General features: G+C 39.2%; 1 protein-coding gene across 11 annotated transcripts in view; it reads right to left on the bottom strand.

Moving 5' to 3' along the window:
- Positions 1-23,614, bottom strand: part of EPB41L2 (erythrocyte membrane protein band 4.1 like 2) — a 191,330-nt gene that overhangs the window by 2,832 nt on the left and 164,884 nt on the right. For 5 of the 11 annotated variants that reach the window (XM_014451934.2, XM_023750279.1, XM_023750277.1 and 2 more), the window contains 6 exons: positions 22,946-22,999; positions 22,185-22,748; positions 20,233-20,355; positions 18,303-18,401; positions 16,594-16,674; positions 12,125-12,235 (listed from right to left, as the gene is read on the bottom strand). In XM_014451934.2, coding sequence (XP_014307420.1) covers positions 12,131-12,235; positions 16,594-16,674; positions 18,303-18,401; positions 20,233-20,355; positions 22,185-22,748; positions 22,946-22,999 — 1,026 coding nt within the window. In that variant the 3' untranslated portion in view covers positions 12,125-12,130. The remainder of the gene's footprint in view (positions 1-12,124; positions 12,236-16,593; positions 16,675-18,302; positions 18,402-20,232; positions 20,356-22,184; positions 22,749-22,945; positions 23,000-23,614) is intronic. The other 6 variants (XM_023750278.1, XM_023750280.1, XM_023750282.1 and 3 more) reach the window with 3 other exon arrangements.

Here is a 23,614-nt window from a genome sequence, read left to right as displayed (position 1 = left end):
GTGAAAAATCAATGGAGAAAACACAAAGTTGTCTTTTTTAGGTTAGTAATTATGAAAAGAAATGTGGGGGGTGGAGAGGAGGGAATGGATAAAACTACCCATTGGATTTGGAAGTTATTTGTGACCTTCAGTCACACTATCTAGCTATCTATTCTTTTTCTTCATGGGCTGTTAGCTATCTCTGTTTTCTTTGCTTAGTAAACATGCATCGTTGTTGAACTCAGCTGCCACTGTGCCTAGCTTATGATGTGGAAAATGAACCCCTGAGGTTACAGTGCTTGGAAACCTACAGAGAGAACAATGTTGAGGATTCTGTTCTCCATTTCCTTTAGGCTCCATGTCACTTTATTTCACTGAATATGTTTTCACCAAAAATTAAAATTTGAATTTTTAAAATGAAGCGAAAATTAAACTTGTTTAAAAGTCTTTAAATAAACAGGAATCAAGGAGTATGTAGGAATTGAATGAAAGAGATCTTGATTTCAAAGAGCTTCAACATTTATTGAAATATATGTAGAGAAAGACACAGTCACCCATGTAAAGTCAAGTATCATTTACTTTCATTTATTCATAATCAAACCACTAGAAAGTAAAATAAATCAATTTTTCTAAGAAATAATATAAATGATCATCCAAATAGCTTTCAGAATCAAAATATTATAGTTATTATAACTTACTGTTAAACACATTTTTCTTGTTCTTTTAAAAAGCAGTAAATTGAGTATAACTCTGAGTTAATTAGATATTCAATGTTTCAGAATCCCCAGTTCCTACTGTCCTAGATGAATAAGGAATAACTTATATGAATTTTTTTAATTTACATGTCCACTCATCTTTCTGACTGCTTTTTGCACTTGAACACATATAGAAATGTATTTCCAAGTAAACATCTAACATTTCAGCTGGGAAGAAGCAAAGATAAGGATGAAATAGCATTAGCCATTTTAATTTCCGGTTTTTTTGGCATGTAGCTGTGAGAAATAAAAACTTAATGTTTGGCCATTCTTAAGACTACATTTGGGTCTAAATGATTTATCACATAGCCCAATCAAAGTGAAAACTAGCAACTGGTTCTTCATGTGCAAGCTGAAAGTTTTAAGGATTCTTTACTTTTTTTAAAGCTTAAATTCTACTCATATTCATAGAATTCTTGATATCATTATACAAATTGACAGGAATTAATTACTGGCATTAATTCAACCTGCTTTCACTTTTGCAACATCATAACATTCATACCTGGGGTTTGGATAAGACCATAGCTGTTAAGTATATGGGTTATACTTTATGTATCAGAATTTTGGAAAGGCAAAAAAAACAAACAAACCAAAAACAAACAAACGCTCAAACCACTGTTTTCATGCTTCAGTTTCCCATCCTTTGACTATACAATGTCAGTGAACATTTCTAACTACTATACTCACATTCCATAGCCTGTGTCTCCCTCTGTTGGCCAATGTGAGAATTGGTTTCACAAATTTGTAATTAGGTAGCTATTTCTTTCAACTAATCACAGGTCTAATTCTATGTCCAAACTCTTCATGGAGACATGCCTGTTACCTACTTTGCATTAAGTCCTCATAGAGGGTGCAGAGTGTTTTTACCTTCCGCAGTGTGCCGTGATGAGCAGTGGGAAATCAGTCAAGTAAGCACAGAAGTTCTAACCTCATCTGAAAAGCACAATCTCCGTTTCCAGACACAAGGGGTTCATATCGTGCATCTCAATCTTGAGCACACTCTACTCCAGAAATTGATTCAGTGAGTTGCAAATGTGCCCTTTTAAAAAAGCATTTGATCCAAACCACTGGAAACACTGGCTTTTAATAGTAAAGACTCATTGATTTCTTCAGGCCAAATTTCAATGGGTTTTCTTTAAAGCTGACAGTTGTTTTTCTATTAGAATCTTTATGCCTGACACATTGATGTGACTCTACTTAAGGAATTACTACCACCCAGAAACTTTAGAAAACCCTGTCAATTTCACCTCATTTTGAAACATGATTGTTTTATACAATTTGGTTTGACTTATTGTTCACTTAGCTTTATATCATAGCTGCAACCTCAGAAACATTTTGTATAAAAATAAATGTTTCTAAAATGAGTCCTGTGTCAAGAACATTGGTGGGAGTTATTATTTGAAAGTTTCCAATCATGAATTCTTGTGAAAGCAATGTGATGTGAATTCACACTGACAGAGAGTCGGTTCTGGCCAGTCACTGACTGCATGATTTGGGTGAGAGACTCCAGCTCTCTAGGTCTCAATGTCCTCATCTACATCAGAGTAAGAACTAATTCAGGTAATAAATGGCAAAGTTCTCAAATAAAGCTGGGCACAGAGTAGACACTCATTCAATCAATGTTAGCTAATATTCTTTTTATAGATTTTCATACATTGTATTTCACTCCTAGTTATGCTTTCAAATAAAATACAATTCTGCTCTGAAAGCTAGAGATGTGCAGTTCAGTTTCTCCATTAAGAATTGCCTGGAGCAGTGTAATAGTTCCTCACAGGGTACTTCATCTGATCTAGCACCCTTTCATTGATCTTACCTACTCCTGACGAATAAAACTTACCGAAGGACACTGCTCCTCCCAAACTCAAATCCCCAGTGCAGATGCGCTGCAGAGCGAAGTCTAAACTAAGGTTCTAACACGGAATGGAAGACCCTCTGCTATTTGCTTTTGACAAATCTTTCTGGGAACTCCACACAAAGCTACGGTACAGGAATTGCTCTTCCTGATATCCATCCCATTGTTTTTTACAGGTTCTTTCCTCTCTCCCCATATGTTCAAACCCTCCCCAGCGCCCTGCACAGGGAGCTTTCCTGCCACTGTGGCAGGGAGATCTGATCTGCAAACCCAAACAGCCCCTTCTGTCAAGCTGCATAGCTCTTCATCCAGGTTTCTCTCGAAAACTATGAATTTTTTACCCTATATGCCATTTATATACACATTCCTATACTTTTGATTTTTTTATACTAACTGTAATAGTCCCTTGAACATGTATGTCCACAATATATACTAATGAATCTATGAGCTACAGCAATAGGGACTAATCTTCAAGGTGAGCAGAGAACAGAGGCTTGGGGAGGAAAAAACAGAACTGCACTATGTCTCTGGGAAGAAAGCACTACTGCCTGTCTTCACCATTACTTTCATCTGCCGATTTAAGTGGAAAATTCTGGGTTCATTTTTCTGAATAACTGTCTCTGTGAAACCCCAGGAGGACTCTTACTTCTTCAAAAATACTGGTTTTCCCAAACGTCTGAAGCTTTTACAGAGATTTCTAAGAGTAGTTATTATCTGGCCAGAAAGCTAACGTAAGGTCTTCTGGTTCATTCTGCCACATTCAAATCTACTGGGAACTTGCCATGAAAGCATTTTACAAAATTTTCAAGCTCCTTTTACATAACAAATGCACTACAGTTAAGGTTCTGTTCCATATGCTTTACTCCAGCTAAGCCTTTGCAAATCCTAGGTTCATAAGATAAGTAGAGATAGAAGGCATTTCTCTGTAGCATCAAATAAAAAGTGTACTTGTAAATACTAACAAAACCCTTATCTTTCAGAAAACCATCTTTGAAGCATTTATGAACAGAACTTGCTAAGTTTTCATTTAATATTTTCTTTATAGAAAGGTTAGTCAGAATCAAAAGAATTCATCTCTATCCTCAATTCTCTGACTTATTAGTTTACCTTTTTTTCTTACATCTTCAAAATCCAGTATGTTATTTTATATCGGAAGCACATCTCCACTTAGAACAGGCACATTTCAAATGCCCAACAGCTCAGTAGTACTGGCTACCACACTGAACGGAACAGGTCTAGATTCCCACTGGCTCTAATGCTAGCTGAACTATTTTGATGCATGAGTTAAATAAACATGGGGCTAACATGTCCTTGGAATGTAATCCTCACGAGGACTGGAGCATCTTAAAAACACACACACATACATATACACACAAACTTATTAGTTGCCATAGCAAAATTCCCTCCTACTGCCCCACACAAATTTACATGTTCAAAAAATAGTACCTGGGATGTCGAACATCAGAGAAGTTCTTGACACTAATGAAGTTATATTTAGCTCCACGCGTGGATGATATTTCATGACTCTTGAGTGTAATTACCTATGGCAAATGACTTTAATCTCTAGGATTCTGTTTCCTCATAAAAGAGGGCGGGGTGAGAAGATTATATATTAAATTATATATTCTTCATAACCACTACCTCTACCCACCTCAGAGGCCAGGCGGGTAACAGACTAGTAGGGAGACCAGGTACCAACGACCTCAACATAAAAGATGCTGGTGACTTGGAGCGCTTCTCCCTGTCTAAGGGTGGCAGCCTACTAGCCACAGGAGCCGTGAGAGAAAGCAGGCACAATGTTAGAGCTTCCAACGTTTCTAAATGGCTTAAGCATTAATAATTAATTCAAACTCTAAAAAATACTGCTTTGTCCAAAAAAGAAAATTCCAGATATGGCCTGCATGCATTCCCTTTGTAGATTTTGTCTTGCCCTTCTCCCCCTTGTTTTATTAACCCTAAATACTAATGAAAAAGTGGGGGAAACATGCAGTGTTTGTATGGGATTAATAACCTTAACAAATTTATGAGAGAAAAGATAATAAACATCTGAATAGGAAAACAAAGGACACAAACTGGCAATTCAGAGAGATGCAATGTGGGTATGTATTTCAACCTCACTAGCAATAAAAAAAAAAAACAATTAAAAATGCTCTTTCCCCACAATTTAAAAAGAAGAGGGAAATACTCTTTCCTCACCAGATTGACAGATTTTTTTAAACTGTATAATCTTGAGTGCTGACAAGAGCACGGGGAACAGGGACACTCATAAACTGCTAGTGGGAGTCTAGCTGTAGAACCTTTAAGGGAAACATTTATCAATATGTCAAAAACCCTCAGTGACACACCTACTCTAATTTTAGAAAATACTTGCCCTGGAGAAACAATGAATTTAATGTACAAAAATGTAAACACAAGTATGATATTTGTAGGTGTATCTATAATTGTGAAAACTGAGGAATAAACTAAATAACCATTAGTAAATGTTAAGTAAACCATCAAGCATCCATTCAACAGCTGTTGAAAAAGGATGAGGTAATGACAAGGGAATTTATCTACAATGTACTGTTAAGTGGGGGGGGGGGGGAGGAAGCAAGATAAATATAGAGTTGACAGTCCCAGCCTACATAAATTGAGGTGTGAGTGCGTGTGTGTGAGTGTATGTGTTCACACATACGCACTGTGAAAAGGAATTAGCTCTCTCTAGGAGCAAAGAAATTATGGATCACTTACACTTTCAACTGCCTTTTCCTTTTTAAAAACTATAACCTCCTCTGTTTTACTATTGGGGGCGGGGGGGGGTGCGGGAAGGAAACACCGTAAAGGTAGGTTCATTTGCAAAAACAACAGTTGGTGATTTTGTCCAAGAGCAAACCCTGGTGAATTAGTGGCTACCAGGTGCCAATGCCTGCACGACGCAGTGGCATCAGCGCCTCTTTGGTCAAGTAGTTCAAATACATTGCATATGACTCATTGATAGCACCTGCCAGATTTATAAATATTAAAACTGAACATTCCACAGCATCCAGAGTAAAAACTGGCTATGCCTAAAACTCACTAAATCCAAAATGGCTTTTTATTTCTATGTATAAGAGATCTTCATTTAGGTTTGATTAATCTATATTCAAAGCTAAGTTGTAATAAAATGCTAATTTTAGGAATGAGACTCGTAGAACTAGGCAAACAGAATACAATAAAAATGCAACAAGTTTGATATGCCTGCAAACCTCCTGGCTCCTGAATTGAAGCTAGTCACCTGGAAGTCCATAGGCTTGTGTTTCTTTTCAGGGACAGGGTGATGCCACCCGTAAATGAGTAGCTCATGATTAGCCTGAGCTCGGTTCAGCCAACATGGTTTTCTCCTGTCCGGTCAGTTAGATAGCTAGTGCTAATTGCCTACTTGGCTTGTGAGTTCATTTTGAAAACATAGACATCACCCTAACGTTGAAATGTTGGTTTGAACACAGTGTTATCTTTAGAAATTGGTGTTCATAGATGCACAATAAGCACAGAAAGCAAAACCACTAATTTAGTTACGTGTTTATTGTGGTTTGGGGATTGGGACTCAGGGTTTATCTAACAGGTTCCAAGGAATGATGGATTTGCCAGGTTTTAGCAATCACAGCACTAGCTCTGGTGGCTCTGTAAAACCTAACGCAATGCTCTCCATCGTCTCAGATGAAGACAGGCAGAGCAAACAAAAAGGCCAAAGGCCCAATTACTGTTTTCCAGATTCTTGAAAACAGTCTCCGTGTAAAATCCCTTTTCCTCAACCTGTTACAGGGCTTCATGCCTACTTCTTGACTGAAGAACTCTGACAAAGCCCCCAGGTTGTACCAACAATTTCAAAGGACACATTCACTTCATTTCTTTGCCATATTTAATACTTGATTACTCTCTCCTTCTTAGAGTTATCCTCTTCTTGCTATTTTCATGACATCCTTTCTCCCTGTTTTCTTCCTACCTCTGGCTCCTCCTCTTCTATGTCCTCGGCTCCCCAGGTCACAACACTCTGACCTGGCCTTGGGTGAGCTCAAACCAAAGGCTTCATCAGTAGGCGACACATTCGGATGACCTCCAAATCTCCTCCTGACCCGAAGCCTGCTGTGCTCTCTCAACTCTTGGCTACCTCCTGGACCTCTCCATGTATACGCTTTTTAAAAAATATATATATATTTTATTGATTTTTTACAGAGAGGAAGGGAGAGGGATAGAGAGTTAGAAACATCGATGAGAGAGAAATATCGATCAGCTGCCTCCTGCACACTCCCTACTGGGGATGTACCTGCAACCAAGATACAGGCCCTTGACCGGAATCGAACCTGGGACCCTTGAGTCCGCAGGCCAACGCTCTATTCATTGAGCCAAACCGGTTAGGGCGTAGACGATTCTTAAAGTCAACATCTCTGGGATAGAAAATCTTCATGTTTATTTGACTCTTAAGACCAAAAACAGATTCATGGCTGACTTTATGTGTTACAAAAAGTTCTTACAACCTGCCTTGGAAACAAACTCTTCTGTAAATTCCATTATCACCCCCAGTTTACAGATGACAGAACTGAAGTAGAGACATGAAATAACCTACCCAGGTCACACAACAATGAAGTAGATTTTAACCCAGCAAATCTGCTATGTTACACTTTATGCTACACCATCTGGTAAATTTCCATTTACCCATAGTGTGTGTGTGTAATATGGGGCCTTACAGACTCACTTCCAAGCTTCCTCCATAATTCCTGTGACAGTTGGTTCCTCCTACATAGTACACAGAACAAAAGATATACTTTTGCTTTAAGATAGAGCAGAGGACTGGCGATACTGCACATGCTATGTGAGAAAATAAACACGTATTCCATGACTGCAATGACAGGAACCACCAACTCATTTGCCCAAGCTATCCACCTGGGCATTATCTGGGAGTTTTCCTCTGCTCACCCACCTATTCGACTTACTAACTTCCATACCTTCATGCAATCACCCAGTCACAAACCTCTACCTAATTACTATCCCTCAAATACATGAGGAGTACCCATAGCTTTTCAGGATAAAGATTAGCCTCTTTGGCTTGGCTCGTAAGGCTCTATAACAGTGGTTCTCAACCTTCCTAATGCCGAGACCCTTTAATACAGTTCCTCATGTTGTGGTGACCCCCAACCATAAAATTATTTTTGTTGCTACTTCATAACTGAAGTAGTAATTTCAAGTAGTAATTTTGCTACTGTTATGAAACATAATGTAAATATCTGATGTGCTATATGTGTTTTCCGATGGTCTCGACCCACAGGTTGAGAACCGCTGCTCTGTAAGATCAAGCCTCTGCCTCCCTGCTCCTGTCATCTCCCTTCACTCTCCTGCAAGTGGTCTGCAATCCAGCTACACCTGACCTTGTGAGACTCCTAGAGTGTCAAGTTCACAGCACCATAACCCGTCTGGAATGCCCCCTTCTATACCTTTCTTCACTGAGCTGACTCCTACTCACCTGGAAGCTCAAGGGAGAGGCCCCATTATGATTATTTTAGAGACCTTGCCTTTCTGTTCCCACTCAACTCAGTTGAGAACATATAAACTTGAAACTATTCTGCTACCACTGATTTACTGTCTGTGAGTGTGACCTTGTTTGATTTGAAGCCTCCATGGCAAAACAGGAAAAGGTATCTGATGGGCACTCCACTGATATTTGTATAACGAGCAAATACATGAATAAGATGAGTAGATGGTTGCGTCTTCGGCTGTTGACTGCTTCCAGATGAAAAGGAGGCATCTTCACTTTTACCCCACATCAAGGATTGCTCCAGAAGTCAGAGGCTCATTGAAGTCTGGGTTCAGAGAGCTCATGGTGCCAACTGAAGTGAGTCACGAGCTCCCCTCCTGGGCCCATTCTTTTCGAGGCCACACACCCCACACCACCAAGCCTGCATTCTTCTTCCTCCTGACCAGGACTGCCTGAACACCATTCCAGTGGGGACAGGTCAGTGACACTGTGTCCATTTGAGGGCTTATAAATATGCATTTATGACAAACTGACAGGATGGAGTAGTCCATAAGAGGACATAAAGAAAAGGTTACAAAGGTTTAGTGAAGTTCTGCTCTGAAGTCTGTGTTTTCTTTTTCATGGTGTCTGAATTGAGCTCCTCTCCGCCTCACAGCTGGCCAACCCCTGCTGAGATGGCAGACATGGAGGTTCTGTCCATGCAGGCTGTCCTTTGCCCATCTTTCTGTCTGTTCCACCCCGACCTTGCAGTGCTTGATGAAAAGCTCAGAACTACTCCAAAGGGAGAGGTCAGATTAGGAGGAGAGTTTTCTACATCTGGCAAGGGGAGCCGGGGCAGACACACAGTTATTCACTCTCTTCTGACGTTCAGATACTGTCTGGGTCCTGCTCTTTGCCTTGGCCCACCTGCTGCCTCTGTGTGATCCTGGGAGTGCAAACACACTCTCCTCTTGATTGTCACCAGCAAAGGGAATTTTTCAAGAACAAGCTGCACCAGAGGGGGTGGAGATGCTAAAATGACTTAAGGCACTGAGGTAACTCCTATTCTTCCTTCAGATATCAACTCAAACGTTGTTTCTCAAGTTACAATAGGTTAAATTTATAATAGTTCAACTCTGTTTCTTCTACAAGTTTGACTATTTCAATCCTCAATGCCTAGCCCTACCCTAGCACATTTTGATACTCAAATATTTTTTGAATGGATGAATTTTCCCAAATCTAGTTTGTTCATCTTATATGTGAGTTTATACTTTAACTTCCTAAATATGTTTAACCAGTTGCTTATAAGAGATGACGACCTCAAAGACAGGCAAACTTCAAAGGCTGTGTGTGTGTGTGTGTGTGTGTGTGTGTGTCTCCCAATGCAAAAATAAATTAAGGTACAAGGAATAACTGATATAACTAATTAATACATTTTAACTTATTAAATGCCACAAAGGAAGGTGGGGGTGTTGGTAATATTCACAGTGATCACTACCGATTCAAAGAATTTAGAGAAGAAATACCCACTCATTATCTTATTATACCCTTATAATAAGTCCTACGAGTTTGTTTTTTTTAAAAAAGGGGTAGATTTAACCATCCCCACTGATTTGTACAATGTCACATAGTTTGAGATCTGACAAGATTAAAACATAATATTTGACCATCTGACTCACTATCAGGAAAGTACATCTCAAAAATAAGAAGATCAACATTTACCATATTATACACCACATTTATTCAGGTATCTAGATAATGTGTTAAAATTTTAACTGATTTCTGCTTATAGCCCCTTTGTACACCTGTGTTAAAAACAGCATGTAAATAAATAAAGGGTAAAGTTGCTAGGTATAAGACAATATAGAAAACCAATTGTATCTGCCTATACCAGCAACAGCTAGAAAAGATTTATAAGACCTCTCTCTGGGTAAAATAATCATACAATTTCATTGAAAGAAATTAAAGAAGACCTACATAAATAGAGAGATATTTTATGTTTGTAGAAAAGAAGACAATATCATAAAGATATAGTTTTTATTATACTGAGCTAAAGAGTGGATGTAATTCCAATTAAAATACCAGAAGGTTTATCTTAGAACCTAATAATCTGACTTTGAAATTTATATGACATAAAAAGAGCCCAGAACAGCCAAGATACTCCTGAAGAAAAAGAACACAATTAGGGAGACATGGCCTAGCAGATATCAAGATCATTTTAGAGCTACAGTGAATAAGACAGCATGGCACTGGAATAGGGATGGACACATGGACGGATGGAAATGAGAGCGCTCAGAAACACACCCATGCATACAAGAAACTGGATACATGACCTGCAGATTAGAGGGCGAAAGGATGGGCTCTTCAATAAACAATAATGGCACGCTGTCTACTTATACAGAAAACAAATGGATCACTGTTTCTCATCACACAGGAAAAAAAATTTCGGATGATTTAAGAAATGATATGTGAAAGGCAACATTTAAATCGCAGGATCAAAAATATCTTTAATATTTCAGGGTATGAAAAAAAACATAAGCCATAAAGGAAAGCTTGATAACTCAACTATATTAACTATATTAATAACTGAATTCAATGTATTAATAACTATAGTGGAGTAATTAATAATAAAAGGCAAACCAGAACACATAAAATTGACAAAGGATTACTATCCAGAATCTGTCCTTACTCAATAAGAACAAGAAAGGTATCTATGGCAAAAGTTAAAAACTTAAAGGGGAGGCTGTGCAATGACTGAACTCTTCTCTCTCTGCGATGAAAAAGCACGCGGCCTTGCCACAGGTGGAGTGTTCTGTGACCAGCCACCCCTAGATTAACCAAAGAACTTATATGCATATGTGCATAACTCATGGACATAGTGAGGGGGGCAGGGCAGGATGGAGGGGGTCAATGGGGAAAAAAGAGGGGCATTTGTAATACTTTGAACAATAAAAATAAATAAAAAAACAAACAAAAAAATCCATATATAATTATGAACATTTAATAATTTCATTAAGAATTCTTTAGCCCAACTTTTAATAGCTATATTTAGTCATCACATAATAATGACAGCAGAAGGTACAACCAACCCTACTGTTGGCCATTTAGGTTGTTACCAATTTTTTGCTAGTATACATAAAAATGTTATAAATACATTTGTAATCTTCATACATATCTCTGATTATTTAAGATATATTTTTTAAAGTGGTATAAATGGTAGGCATGTTTAATGTAAGTTTTTGCCAAATTGTCCTCCAGGAAATATTACTAATTTATACAGCAGCATATGAATATATTTTTCCTCCCACAACCTCCCCAACACTGGTTAAAAGCATAAACTTTGGCAGATTTATAAGTGAAAACTTGTACACTGCATTTTTCATTGATACTGATTTAAGCAACAGTGACGCTGAACATTTTTGTTTATGTTCACTTAGTTTCTCTGTGGTTTACTTGCTTAATCCTCTGCCCATTTTTCTACTGAAGGGCTTACATTTTTTGATGGCACATAAGAGTTCTTAATATATTCAGGATACTAATCCTTTCTCTGCCAGGCATGTTAAACATTGTCATTTATTCTTTACTTTTGTTTTTGTTGGTTTGCTTAAAGTTATACATAACCAAAGGAATCTTTTCCTTTCATGGTTCATTCTCTGATATACCATTACTAATGCCTATATTAAAAGAATTTAACTCGGCTCTCCCATTGCGCCTCTTGCAATAAAATCCCTCATCTAAATGAAGACAACATCACCTTCTCAAAGGGTCATTGTGAACATTAATTAAGATAACTGTACTGGTGTACTTTTAAACAGTAAAGCAACTTATCAATGTCAATTACTAGCAGCCCTCAATACCTGCCAGTTATTAACACCAAATGCCCTGTGGTAGAAAGTTTATAATTCTATCCAGGCAACCTGAGCAGATGGACTTGGGGATAACAGTCTGGAAAATCAAATGGGATGACAGGAGAAAGACACTGTGACATAGAAGCCCCTTTCACATCCCTCAGCAGGTTCAGAACCACAGAACAGTCACGAGAAGGGCCCTGGACAGCACAGGCTCTCTTACCTTGACTTACTCTTCCCCTTCGTCCAACTCAGTTTCCTTGTGCACCACCACTCTCGTGACCGACATGTCGGGGTGCTGCTCTCTGGCTTCCCTGATGGCCTGGGCCAGCGCCTGCCAGGGTCAGGAGAGAACACTGTCAGTGGAGGAAAGGGCTCCTTCTCAAGGTGGCCAAACACATGCCTGCTGAGCACCTGGGATTCCGCCTCTGCTCTTTGAGGAAGCAGGAAGACTTGAAATGGGCTCATTGTTCCTTTTAGAGGCTGCTTCTCATTTCCCCAGAGTCCCCATTTGTCCAGGCTACTTTCAAATAATAACACATGTGGAAGAAGCAGGCTGGCTCTGAATCCCAGCCGTGCCCTCACCACAAGACCTGGGAAAACGGATCTGCTCTGACCTTAGCATTCTCACCTATCACCTGAGATTAAATGCTCAGGCTGCAGAGAGCATGTTCAGGTCTGTTGTAAGGATAGAAGGGATGGTGTACAGCATAGAGCTTACCCTGTACACTCAAGTGACACTTGCTATTGACCAACTGCCTGAAACCCCAAGGTGCAGGACCAGGCCTCACATACCTCTGCCCTCTTTGGGCTCTCAGTAATTGTTTGAGTAAAATGTTTGTTGAACTGAAAAATGTTGCAGTAAAAATATCTATAAACTTCTAGGGCACAGAACAATGAAAACCCACAAATGATAGTGACACACAATCAGTATAGCTTAAGACCAGAGTAGACAGATCCCTACTTTACAGCTGAAAACAGTGAAGGAGCAAAGGTTAATGGGTCTTTCCTGCTGGGGCTGCAGGGCAGGAGTGGGCCTCGGTGCCCTCCCACTAGTTCTCTCTGGACCTGTTGTGAATAGCAATAAGGTTTCCTGCAATGTATCAGAAAGTGCTGTGGCAAATGGAAAGATCCTTTTTTGGAGGGGAAAGATTTTTAAAGAAAAGTACAAGAAAACACCATAGAAGAACACTAAAAATCGAGGACAGATCTCCGAAACAAAGAAATTCTACCAGGCTAGAGAGCACCCTGCCTCATAAGGAAAATATGTTTCTAGGAAAAGCAGCATGATGGTTCCTGTTGCTGTCAACTGCCTAAGGGGACAACTGCATTTCTTGTTTGAAATATAGTTTCTGTCAGCCGGAAGGTTACTGAGCAAAACCCTGAGCCTCATTCCACACAAAAGAGGTAAGCTACAAAAGAAGAAATTGTTTTTACACCAAAAAACTTTTGCACAGAAGCTTGGAAGACACCTAGGGGTGCCTAAGTTTCCACTAGGGGACAATCTCTTGCATCCCACCTGTGTCAGGACAAAAGCAAAGTCAGACAGGGACCAACCTCCAATATGAGTAGCAGCTCCACTGCTTGTCTGGTAAGCAGAGCAGGAGAACCAGAGGGCAAGAGTGGAGTGGGGTGAAGAGCAGGGCTCTTATCTCAAAGAAGGTCAGGAGGTGCTTCTGTGTATGGACCACAATTCGAACAGGAGTATACATGTGTTCAGAGGGAAGAGGGAGACTAGGACGATCAAAATTGCCTACCCATGGTGGTCTGTGGAATCCTAATTGGGAAGGATTGGAGCTTTGATGGAAGTCAAATGTAGCCACAGGCAACGTATCAGATACTTTTAGGTTTATGTTCACTCCAAAGGTTACATTAAAACAGTGTAAATGTTAAAAGCGAAAATACAAATTATGTTCATGGGTAGGTAACACATGTGAAACATGCTTTAATTAGAAAAGGCCCAGGCCGGGTAGCTCCGTTGGGTAGAGCGTAGTCCCATACACCAAGGTTGTGGGTTTAGTCCCCAGTCAGGGCACATATAAGAATCAACCAATGAATACATAAGTAAGTGGAACAACAACAACATCTATCTCTCTCTCTCTCTCTCTCTCTCTCTCTCTCTCTCTCTCTCTCTCTACCTATCTATCTCTATCTCTTTCAAAACCAATTAACAAGTAGAGAAACTAAAAAACTGCTAGTCATCTTTAAATAGTCAAAATCAGTTTGCCATTAGTTCCTTTCATTTCATGATATTAGACATGAAATTAAACAATTTAAATGTTAATTTATTATGGTAATAATAGACTGTGAGAAAACATATCACATTGCCAAACTGATAAGTTATTTTCTTAGAACTGGGTTTTGCTCAGTAACCTTCGGCTGACAGCTGACCGAGGAGCAAGGGCCAGGTCATTTACGCATCCCCAGTAGAGAGGTGAGTGTCAAGGACTGACTGGCACAGGGTAAAGAACCCACAAAGCAGGTTTCGATGAAAGCACGCCTCTTTAATTTGCCAGCACAAGAGATTCCTTTTTTCCTGTCTTGCTCAGATGAAGCAATTCCTTCCACTATGAAGATTCTTTTAACGTAGGCAAGGAGCTGAAAAGGTGTCAATGATATTAAAGTCACCACATGATCAACGTCGGTTTTGAGCAGAGAGGTGATATCTCTCCTTTAATTTCAAATAGTTCTGTCATCTCATCACAGGTGTTAAAGGGTAGGCGAACTCATCATGAGTTTCTAGTGACAATCAGACCAAAAGCCACAATTAAATTTAGTCAGAAAAGTGTATGCCATCTTATGATTAGACATGAAAAAGTATAAAAGTTGCATCTCTATTCTCATCATTTGGATATCTGACCTCAGTTTTAAAATGGGTTGAAGCACATCATACAAGTGGGAGGCGTGTACTCACAGCAAGTTAATGCTGCAGCCATACCATGACTGTTTTCTACTGTAAGAGTTAGGAACGTGTGCTACCTGGGTACTTATATTTCAGTCTGTGTTTTTTCTACCTGCCTTTCAGAAGCAGTGCTGCCTAGCTTTATTTTCAGTTAAAACAGGCCAAAAGACAAAAGAATGCACATAAAATAAAATCTGAGAGTAATCCCTAAGAGAAAATAGTGGCTTCTGAAAGCCGGAAAGATCTCAGTTCACAGAAGACAAAGGGTAAAAGACACAAAGGCTGGGAGAAGACCCAATTTCCATTACTACCACAGAAAGTGGGCTCCTGCTAGCATGCTGTAGGGATTAACAAATGCTTGCTGAGCGAGAGTCCTAGAGCAAAAGAGCGAGAATACCTTTGGTCCAACTTAAGGTCAAAAGAACTCAAGATTGTACAGTGAACAGAGGCAGAAAAATCCTCTCCATGGGAAACTGGAGGCTTGGTTTCCAAGCAGGTAATTCACTCTCCAGTGGTAAATAGGCTCATGTGCTGGTTACCACTAGGAATCTGCGCTCTTAGGTCAAAATTCAGAGTCAGGGCAACCCTTCAACCTCTAATAATGCAAGGAAATAAAAAAATACATATGTAATATGTAAGTAAACCCTGTTTACAGGGATTTAACAAAAACAGTAATATCCTTAGAGGGCATAGTAGAAAATCTATTTCTATTTTGGTCATATACAGTGAGACTTTATTACATGAGAAATTTTGTTCTCTAAAATTCTCTTTCCTGAATTCTATATTGCATTCAAAGCTGGTTAACAAACATTTGTTCCTCCTCTCCAGCTGTTTGGTCAACTGAACATTTCTTTTTCTTTTCTTCAAGTTGTTATACAAGAAAACATCTTGGCCCAGCTAGTGTGCCTCAGTGCTAGAGTGTCAACCTATGAACCAGGAGGTCACGGTTTGATTCCCTGTCAGGGCACACGCTTGGGTTTCTGGCTCAATTCCCAGGGCAGGAGGCAGCCAATTGGTGATTCTCTCTCATCATTTATGTTTCTCTCTCTCTCTCTCTCCCTTTCCCTTCCTCTCTGAAATCAACAAAAATTTTTTAAAAAAGAAAAACAGCTTGGTCTCCTTTAAAGTTGAGTTAAAATCACTCAGAAAATAATGAAACAAAAACTTATCACTTGAAATTGCTACCTAAAATTAAAACAACTCTCAAAGTCTCCAGCAGTTCTATTTACCACCTGCTTTTAAATCATGCATCCTGCTCAACATTAGAATAGAAGCTCAATTCTTTCAATTTTTTTTCTGAATACATATAAATTTTCACTTTGTAAAAGACCTTAGATTACTTTCTCCCACCCCTCAATAATAGTCATAATTAGTAGTAAACAACCCAATTTTCCTAATGCTGTAAAAATTTCTTTTAAGTTCCTAAAAGTAGTCATAAGGCAAACTTAGTGGCTTATTTTTTGGAAGTCAGGATCATTAAGCTGCCATTCATTTTTTAATCACTGATGACTTGCCTTAAACCAGGCCCACATGAATACCTAACAGCTGCCAGGAGTCCCCACAATTATTCTGACCCCAAAGTACACAGAAATCCAGTGGGAAATAAAAAGCAATCCCCAGAGTTAGGAAGGCTGAAAGGACAGGTATATCCAGGCCTTAATCCCACACTTAGGATTCAGCCAGGAGGCACTGGGAGGAGGGGTAGGATATACTTTATGTGACATGATGACAGGCACAAAACTTAGAAAATAAACACGGTCAATTTCAGAACCAGAACCGCAGGACTTTACCTGGTCATGGTCAATATCTGTATCTCCTGTGATCACAATGCGTTTCTCAATTCTTGTTTCAGATATTCCACCTTTTATTGTCTAAAGGTCATAAAGAAAAGAAGGGGGAAAATGGTAATCACTAAAGCTGTGTACACAGAGTCAGGAAAAACAGATGGGGCACACCTAGACCTTCTGATCATTGTAAGGCAATGCACACTGAGCAGGGAAGGCTGATGTTCTGGAAACTTTCCTTATTTTTAAGCTCAATGGAGAATCCTGTGGTTAAAGCTATAGCATCCGTAAGTTCCTCAACTGAAAGCAACCTTAAAACCTAATGTATCAAGATTCAGGTGACACTGAGAGGGACCAGCTGCCATTTAATCCACGTGGTTCCACTGGGACACTGTTAGAACTTCCTGAGTCTCCTCATTCCCAATTGGTCAATTTTTTAAAAGGAGAAGAAATAATTATTTGGTTTATGGAAAGTTACAAGGAATTCTAACAATTTCAGTATCTTTAGGTTTGGAAATTGCCTGATGTTATCGTTTCGTCTGCTTAATTCTCATCATACAACTCTATTTGGTGATTTTGTTTCTTTGGTTTAGTGCAATAACAGAAATAAAGAGGACTTGGATATGGCTGTCATTCAATGCTGTAATCACAGCTTCTGCATGTAGTTGTACGTGTGGACATGGCACATGGCTGACAGGGCTATGTGACGGGCCGTGTGGGCAGGAGCTCTTGGGTGAACCGCCACACAGTCACTGGTATAGAGCAGCTAACATAACAGAGCCTGGGCCCTGACGGTGAAGAGATCACATGCCTGCGACATCCTAAACAGACAGGGAGCAAATCCACACGGTCCTGAGGAAGCACACACCCAACCTTTGGAACTCTGATAAATGTATACACTAAGCACAGTGATTGCACTTCATCATACGAAACAAGGCTATCACTTGCCTTAATAACTGGATGTGCTTTAAAATGCTCAGCCATACTATCTCTCATTTATGTGGCATTTGTTAATTTACAAAGATTTTTTGTTGAAATAAGGGGTATGGAATGCACAAAGGATACATTTAAGACCTTCAGGCACTAACCAAATATGAGGAGTAGAAGCAAAAGGGATTACTGGAAAATAAAACTGGAGTTAGCAATCTGAGGACTGTGGCAAGCATGGGAGGGCCCAGGGTTTCAGCGGGTCCTAAGTGGGACCACAGTGCTCACACCTGTAACAAGTCAGGCTGCTGCTAGTCCAGAGACCACACCTCCAGAATCACTGGTCATATGATCTGGTGCTAAACAGTTAGAGAATGACCTGGAGACACACCCCAAGTCAACATACTGGGATCGTCAATCAATGAGGGGACATTTACATTATTTGAAGAACTTGTTGAAAATGCTGAATGATAGTCAACATTCACTTTGTACTTTCTAATAAACCTGTGCTTCCACTTTTATTAAATTCTCTCTATTCCTGTAGCTGTCTTAGGTATAGCGATTCATACATATTTTTACCCCTTTGCACTTTACGAATTGCAATTTGTTTTAAATACATTTGTCAATGGAGCCCAATTTTCTTGGATACTTTAAATGTCTGCAGGTTTATTCCACTGGCACTGTCTGTGTATTACTTTGAAGTGTATATAGGAACAAAGAAACAATTCAGAAAGGATCCTGTTTGCAATGTACCGTCCTCTCCCTAGGACTCCCCTGGATTGCTTTACCTTAGTGATGTGTGTGGTAGTGGTTGTTGACACGGAATCAGATGTGATGGTTTGTGCAGTCAGTAACGTGCCCGAGTCACCAGCAGCCCCGCCATCAATCTTTGGATAGTTGGGGGAAAAATACAAAGCAATGCTTAACTTCCATTATGTTTTCATAGAAGATGCCCTTCCCATCAAATATGCATCTTTTAAAATCTTTGTAGTTGGCAGAAGATGCTATCTGCCTTTTCATGTTTATAGTGGTAATTTACTGACCAGCATTGGCTGACATTTAAACAGAGTAAAATCAAAGACTAAATGCACGGGGAGAAGCAAACCCCGGACACAGAGAGACAGAAAAAAAAGAAGAGTGGAAAAAGGAGTTGGGTCTGAAAGCTATGGGGGTCATGAGAGAAGTTGATTGAAAGCCATTTATATAAATTGAAAAAGAAACCAGAGAACCAGGCAGAGACGTTGCCAAAGTGACCAGAAGTGCTGGCTTGTTATTTAAGCACAGGTGGGTAAAAATAGATAAACGTTTTCTCAGATTACTAAGCAACAGAACCTAACTAGAATAGACTAAATTAACATCGTTTGGTTATTATGCTTATCTTTAGATTTTTAAACAACACTTTTCCTGTAACAGTCCGTGTGTTGTGAGTATATTATGAAGATATATATTTCAATAAGTATGCATGCATGTGTGCGCGCGCTCTCTCTCTCTCTCTCTTCTCTCTCTCTCTCTCTCTATATATATATATATATATATATATATCTCATATATAAATCCTGTGCAGATAACTAAATAGGTTTTAATTTGTTTGTTTTGATACTTTTCTGGTAGAAAGTTCTAGAATTTACTAGTGGAAATACAGCAAATTAATATTTTTAGTTTATACTAAGATCATAAACTAAATGTTAGTTTAAGGTCACCATATATATTTGCCTCCTGTTTCCGGACACAGGGAAATAACTGGAAGGTCCAGAGCCCTTCTTACTATAAGGTAAGAGGCAATCTCTCTCGCATTTGGTTCATGCAATGTATTTCTTCACAAGGGCACTCACCACCATAGGAACACACGGGTACCTGCTCTCCCACCACACCCATGCATCAAAGACCTGTTTGTGCTCATGTGGGCTCTATGCACAGCATTTCTAAAATAATGTTGAGGAATGCTTCACATATATATGCATTAAAAAATATTTCAAGAGGGTAATAATCTACCATTTTTCACCATAGCACAATCCTACTATGAACATTAAATTTCTCAGTCAAGAAAATAGTTGTCCAAATTTCTAAACAGTTCCATTTGAAATGATAAATATTTTCCCTTTTTCTGTTACCCTTAAAGTTAGATATCTTAATGATTATCTCAAATATTTACAGAATCAATGTCTGAATACTTAAAATCAAACACACACATTTGTTTAGAACAGTTACACATTTACATAACAATAATGGCATATGTCTTCAGAAAATAATCCCACGTGAAGGAGAAGCACAAATGTGTGTGCACATGTATGTAAACTTGCAAGCAAGAGTTGACTGGATCTGTCTTCATGGGGAGGGATGCCTAAATCCTACTAATGCACAAATTATATCATATCCCATAAACTCTGTAAGATGATCTGTTTCCCAAGTATACATAAACAATCCTAGATACTTTAAGCCACAAATGGCTTATAATAATATGAACAAGATTGGTACTGCCTGTCTTCAATAATCATGTGTATGCTTCCTCCCTGAAATTACTGGGTCACCAATTTGATTATAGTTCTCTGTCTCAATCTAAGAAGCAACATAACAAGTTATGTTGTTGAAGTACAATTATGAAATGGAGATATAAAACAGTACATCAAAGTCAGAAACATGTAAACTAGGAGAAGACAGAATGGAGAGAGAAACAGACTAAGTGAAAACGAGCTCAGTCCAAATCTAGAGCTTTCGCACCTGTGGAGACTCATATGTGATGGTCTTGGTTTCTGTTTGAACAATAGGGACTTCCTTGGTGGAGATTTCTGTCCTTTGTGAGGCATCAGAAATTGTTACCATCTCTGTCTTTACCACGGGTGGCTGAGGTGGAAAGGAAGAGGAAAATAAATTCTAGAGGTAATGTAGTAAAAGCACTTAACGGAGCCTTCAAAAATAATTGCAAGAAATATGTATATCCAAACACACACTCATTCACAGAAGAAAAGAGTAAAAGCAAATAATCTAAGACAAAAGACACAAAAGAAAAACACTTTCCTTCAAGTATCATATGCATATACATATGTATGTATATATGATAAGAATAAATTAACATAATTGCTCCATAAATTATGGTATGCTTCAAATTATGATACGCTTCAGGTTATGATGGTCCCCAAACTACTTACGTGTCAAGCCTGGTATACAATGACATATAAACTTTAGCTTTGGGTAAGTAATGATAAACTTGAAAAGAAAACACAGAATGAACTATGTGAAGTGACCTGCCTCAATTTTTACTGCGGTTTAAAGAACCACATGATTTGTGTGAAGGCTTGTTGTCTTTAAGTGGTACACCATCTAGGTAGGCTAAAATTTGCTCTTTTTTTCAAAAAGCCTTTTCTGCTCTATTGACAAGGAGATCCCATTTTCAAGTCTTACTGTTTCCAATTATACTTGTCTAAAACTTGCAGTGTTTCTTCTCTATTAGCTAAGTTAAACTGTTATATCTAGGATTAGTCCACGAATATGATATTAATGCTTTGAACAATTAAACATTAAAAACATTAAAGGAGAGGTTCATGGCCCGTTAACATGGTCTGCTGTTTAATACAACGCCACACTAACTACTACCAGCAAAATACTACCAAGTGTAATGTAAGGTAAATGTGGAAAATAATAGAGCCTTCCAGGACTCACAAATGTGTTCTCTGAAGAGAACCAGGAAGTTTAAAAGTGATATAATAAAAATCCTTTTAATTATTTCAAGACAAAGTTACTTCAAGATTTTTCCAGCTCATTAAAGAGAGAAAATGTGGACAATCCCTGCACTGTGGGCAGCTCAACTTAGAATGAAGACATATTCACCCGGAAGTTTGCCTTCCCTCAACAAAACTTTAACTTCCAATGCAGAGACACTGCACCTAGAGACCAAGACTTTATCCAAGAAGAGTGAAGTAAGTTCTCTATCTTGAAGAGAAAAAAGAAAAGACTGAGATACCCTGTAGATAATCCACAGAACATATGATCAACTTGCAAATAATCCAGAATTGATGATAGGACAGAATGAAAAGAGTACTGTAATCTATTAAACAGTTAGCCTCTGGCTGCCTAAAAGGAAAGAAAAGGCTTTAACCAAACCATACAATCCCCAGAAATCATAGTGGTATTCAAGAAATACTGTTTTCATCACTGCCAGATGTTGAATTCAGAGCACCAAGGTAAACAGGGCCTGCTGCCATTTCTAAAACTCTTAAGCTGAAGAGACAATGAGCCAAAAAATCAAAGCCAGTCACAGCAGCAGCACACACACTCACACTGACCATTTTCCAATAATGCATATACAATTTTCTAATTAAACCAATGAAAAAGGCATTAAGTATGAAGCAGTGCAACCAAAGACAAAAAGTTGAAAACATCCAAAACATGCAAAGAAAAATTTAGATGTGAAACAAGAACGGAAAAATGATGTGGTGGGTTGTAGGAGTTTACTGGATGAGATGATTCAGTTGCAGGAAAGGAGCTAGCAACCTTGACCGAGCTGGCAGAAAGTCTACAAAGCAGTGCTTTCCCCTTCCTCCCGTGAGATCAAAGTCAGAATCTTGCTGAAAAAGCTGAGGGAGAGTTGGGAGGACAGGAGAAGAAGAAAAGCAGGTGTTCTCCACCTGAGAAATAGCTCCAGAGTTTAGCTCCCGCTTGGGTCTCCCATTTACCTCTGAACAACAAATAATTTGTGGCAAAACATCAATGTCAACATGAGACACCTCTCCGTTAACTTTATGTTGCTCGTCCTCTGTGTCTTCGCTCACATCTTGCTTAAATGCGCCTTCGTGTACACTCTTCTCTGCAGGTATCTTAGGGGCAACTACATGCTCCTGGGTCACTGTTTCTACTGTGCTTACACTGGCCCCTGCGTGTCTGCCTGGGCTGGCTTCTGGCACTGCTGCCTCCCTCTCTACTACCTGGGATGCTTGGCTGGGTTCTTCCTCCACCTCTTCTTCATCCTCCTCCTGCTCTTCCTTTATGGTGCCCTCAGTCACCCGGTGGTGGGGCCGGTACTCGCCCACATCTTCCTCCTCGCTCTCACTGCTGCTGCTGCTCTCAGAAGACAGGGAGGTGGAGTCTTTCTGTGTCAGAGGTTCCACCTTACGGATGTCCCCAGGACCACTCCCGGGTGATAGCTCTTTACCGTTCATTTCTTCTGTGATTACTCTTTCGTCTTTCCCAACCTCTGCCTGCTTCTTCTCCTCCACTACATTCAGAGTCTCATGTGAACTCTGCACAAAAAAGAAGCGGATGAGGGAGAACAAAAATATATGAATAAATAAAAATGATGGAAACCCAAACCAACTGATGGAAGGTTCATGTCATGGAGGAAAACAGTGATGGTTATGATGGCTGACTGAAAGGGAAGCGGGGAAACGTGACGGGTCAGAAGCGGCAGGCAATGGTGTTAACATGGAAAGGGGAGAACCTTAACAGCATCACTGGCTCCAGCGCAAGGCCCTTCGGACTCAGGAGCGTGTTTCTGTGAAACAAAAAGCAACCGAGGACACAAATCAATAAAGTTTTACCTCAACACCCACTAAACAAACATCTGACACTGTGAAGACAGAACAGTGCGAATCAACATCCACAAAACCTTTGCTCAAGGTCACATGAAAGACAAGACAGAGGTAAAAAGCTTACACAAGAAAACAAAAACACAAAACAGCCAGCATCTCCCAAAGAAATAAAGTGCTTTTAGTATAGTTGTATCTATTAGCTCTACTCATATAATTGAAAAGACAGGGGAAAAACTGGAATTATACCGAAGCTTACTGATTATCTTAAAGTATAAATTTTAAAATTATAAAACCAATTCAACAAACAGTTTTGGTCTTAATCAGATTATAAAGCCTAACTGAAACCCTGATTCCTAAATGAATACAGTATTAGTAAGATGAAATTTTTGTTTTATACTAGCTCATTTAAAAACACAGCTTTAACTGGCAAAATTATTGTTGATCTCAGATAACATAAAAATGTTATTCCAGAATTGGCTATTAACATCCAAATTAGATTGCAGATTAACAAACGGGGTACATGACATTAGGGTGGATGTCAACGATGATTGCAAGTGTTCTCTCTTAGAATTCAGCCC

This window comes from Myotis lucifugus, unplaced genomic scaffold, assembly GCF_000147115.1.
Source record: "Myotis lucifugus unplaced genomic scaffold, Myoluc2.0 scaffold_11, whole genome shotgun sequence".
In the NCBI taxonomy this organism is placed as follows: domain Eukaryota; kingdom Metazoa; phylum Chordata; class Mammalia; order Chiroptera; family Vespertilionidae; genus Myotis; species Myotis lucifugus.
This window is presented reverse-complemented; position numbering and strand designations above follow the sequence as displayed.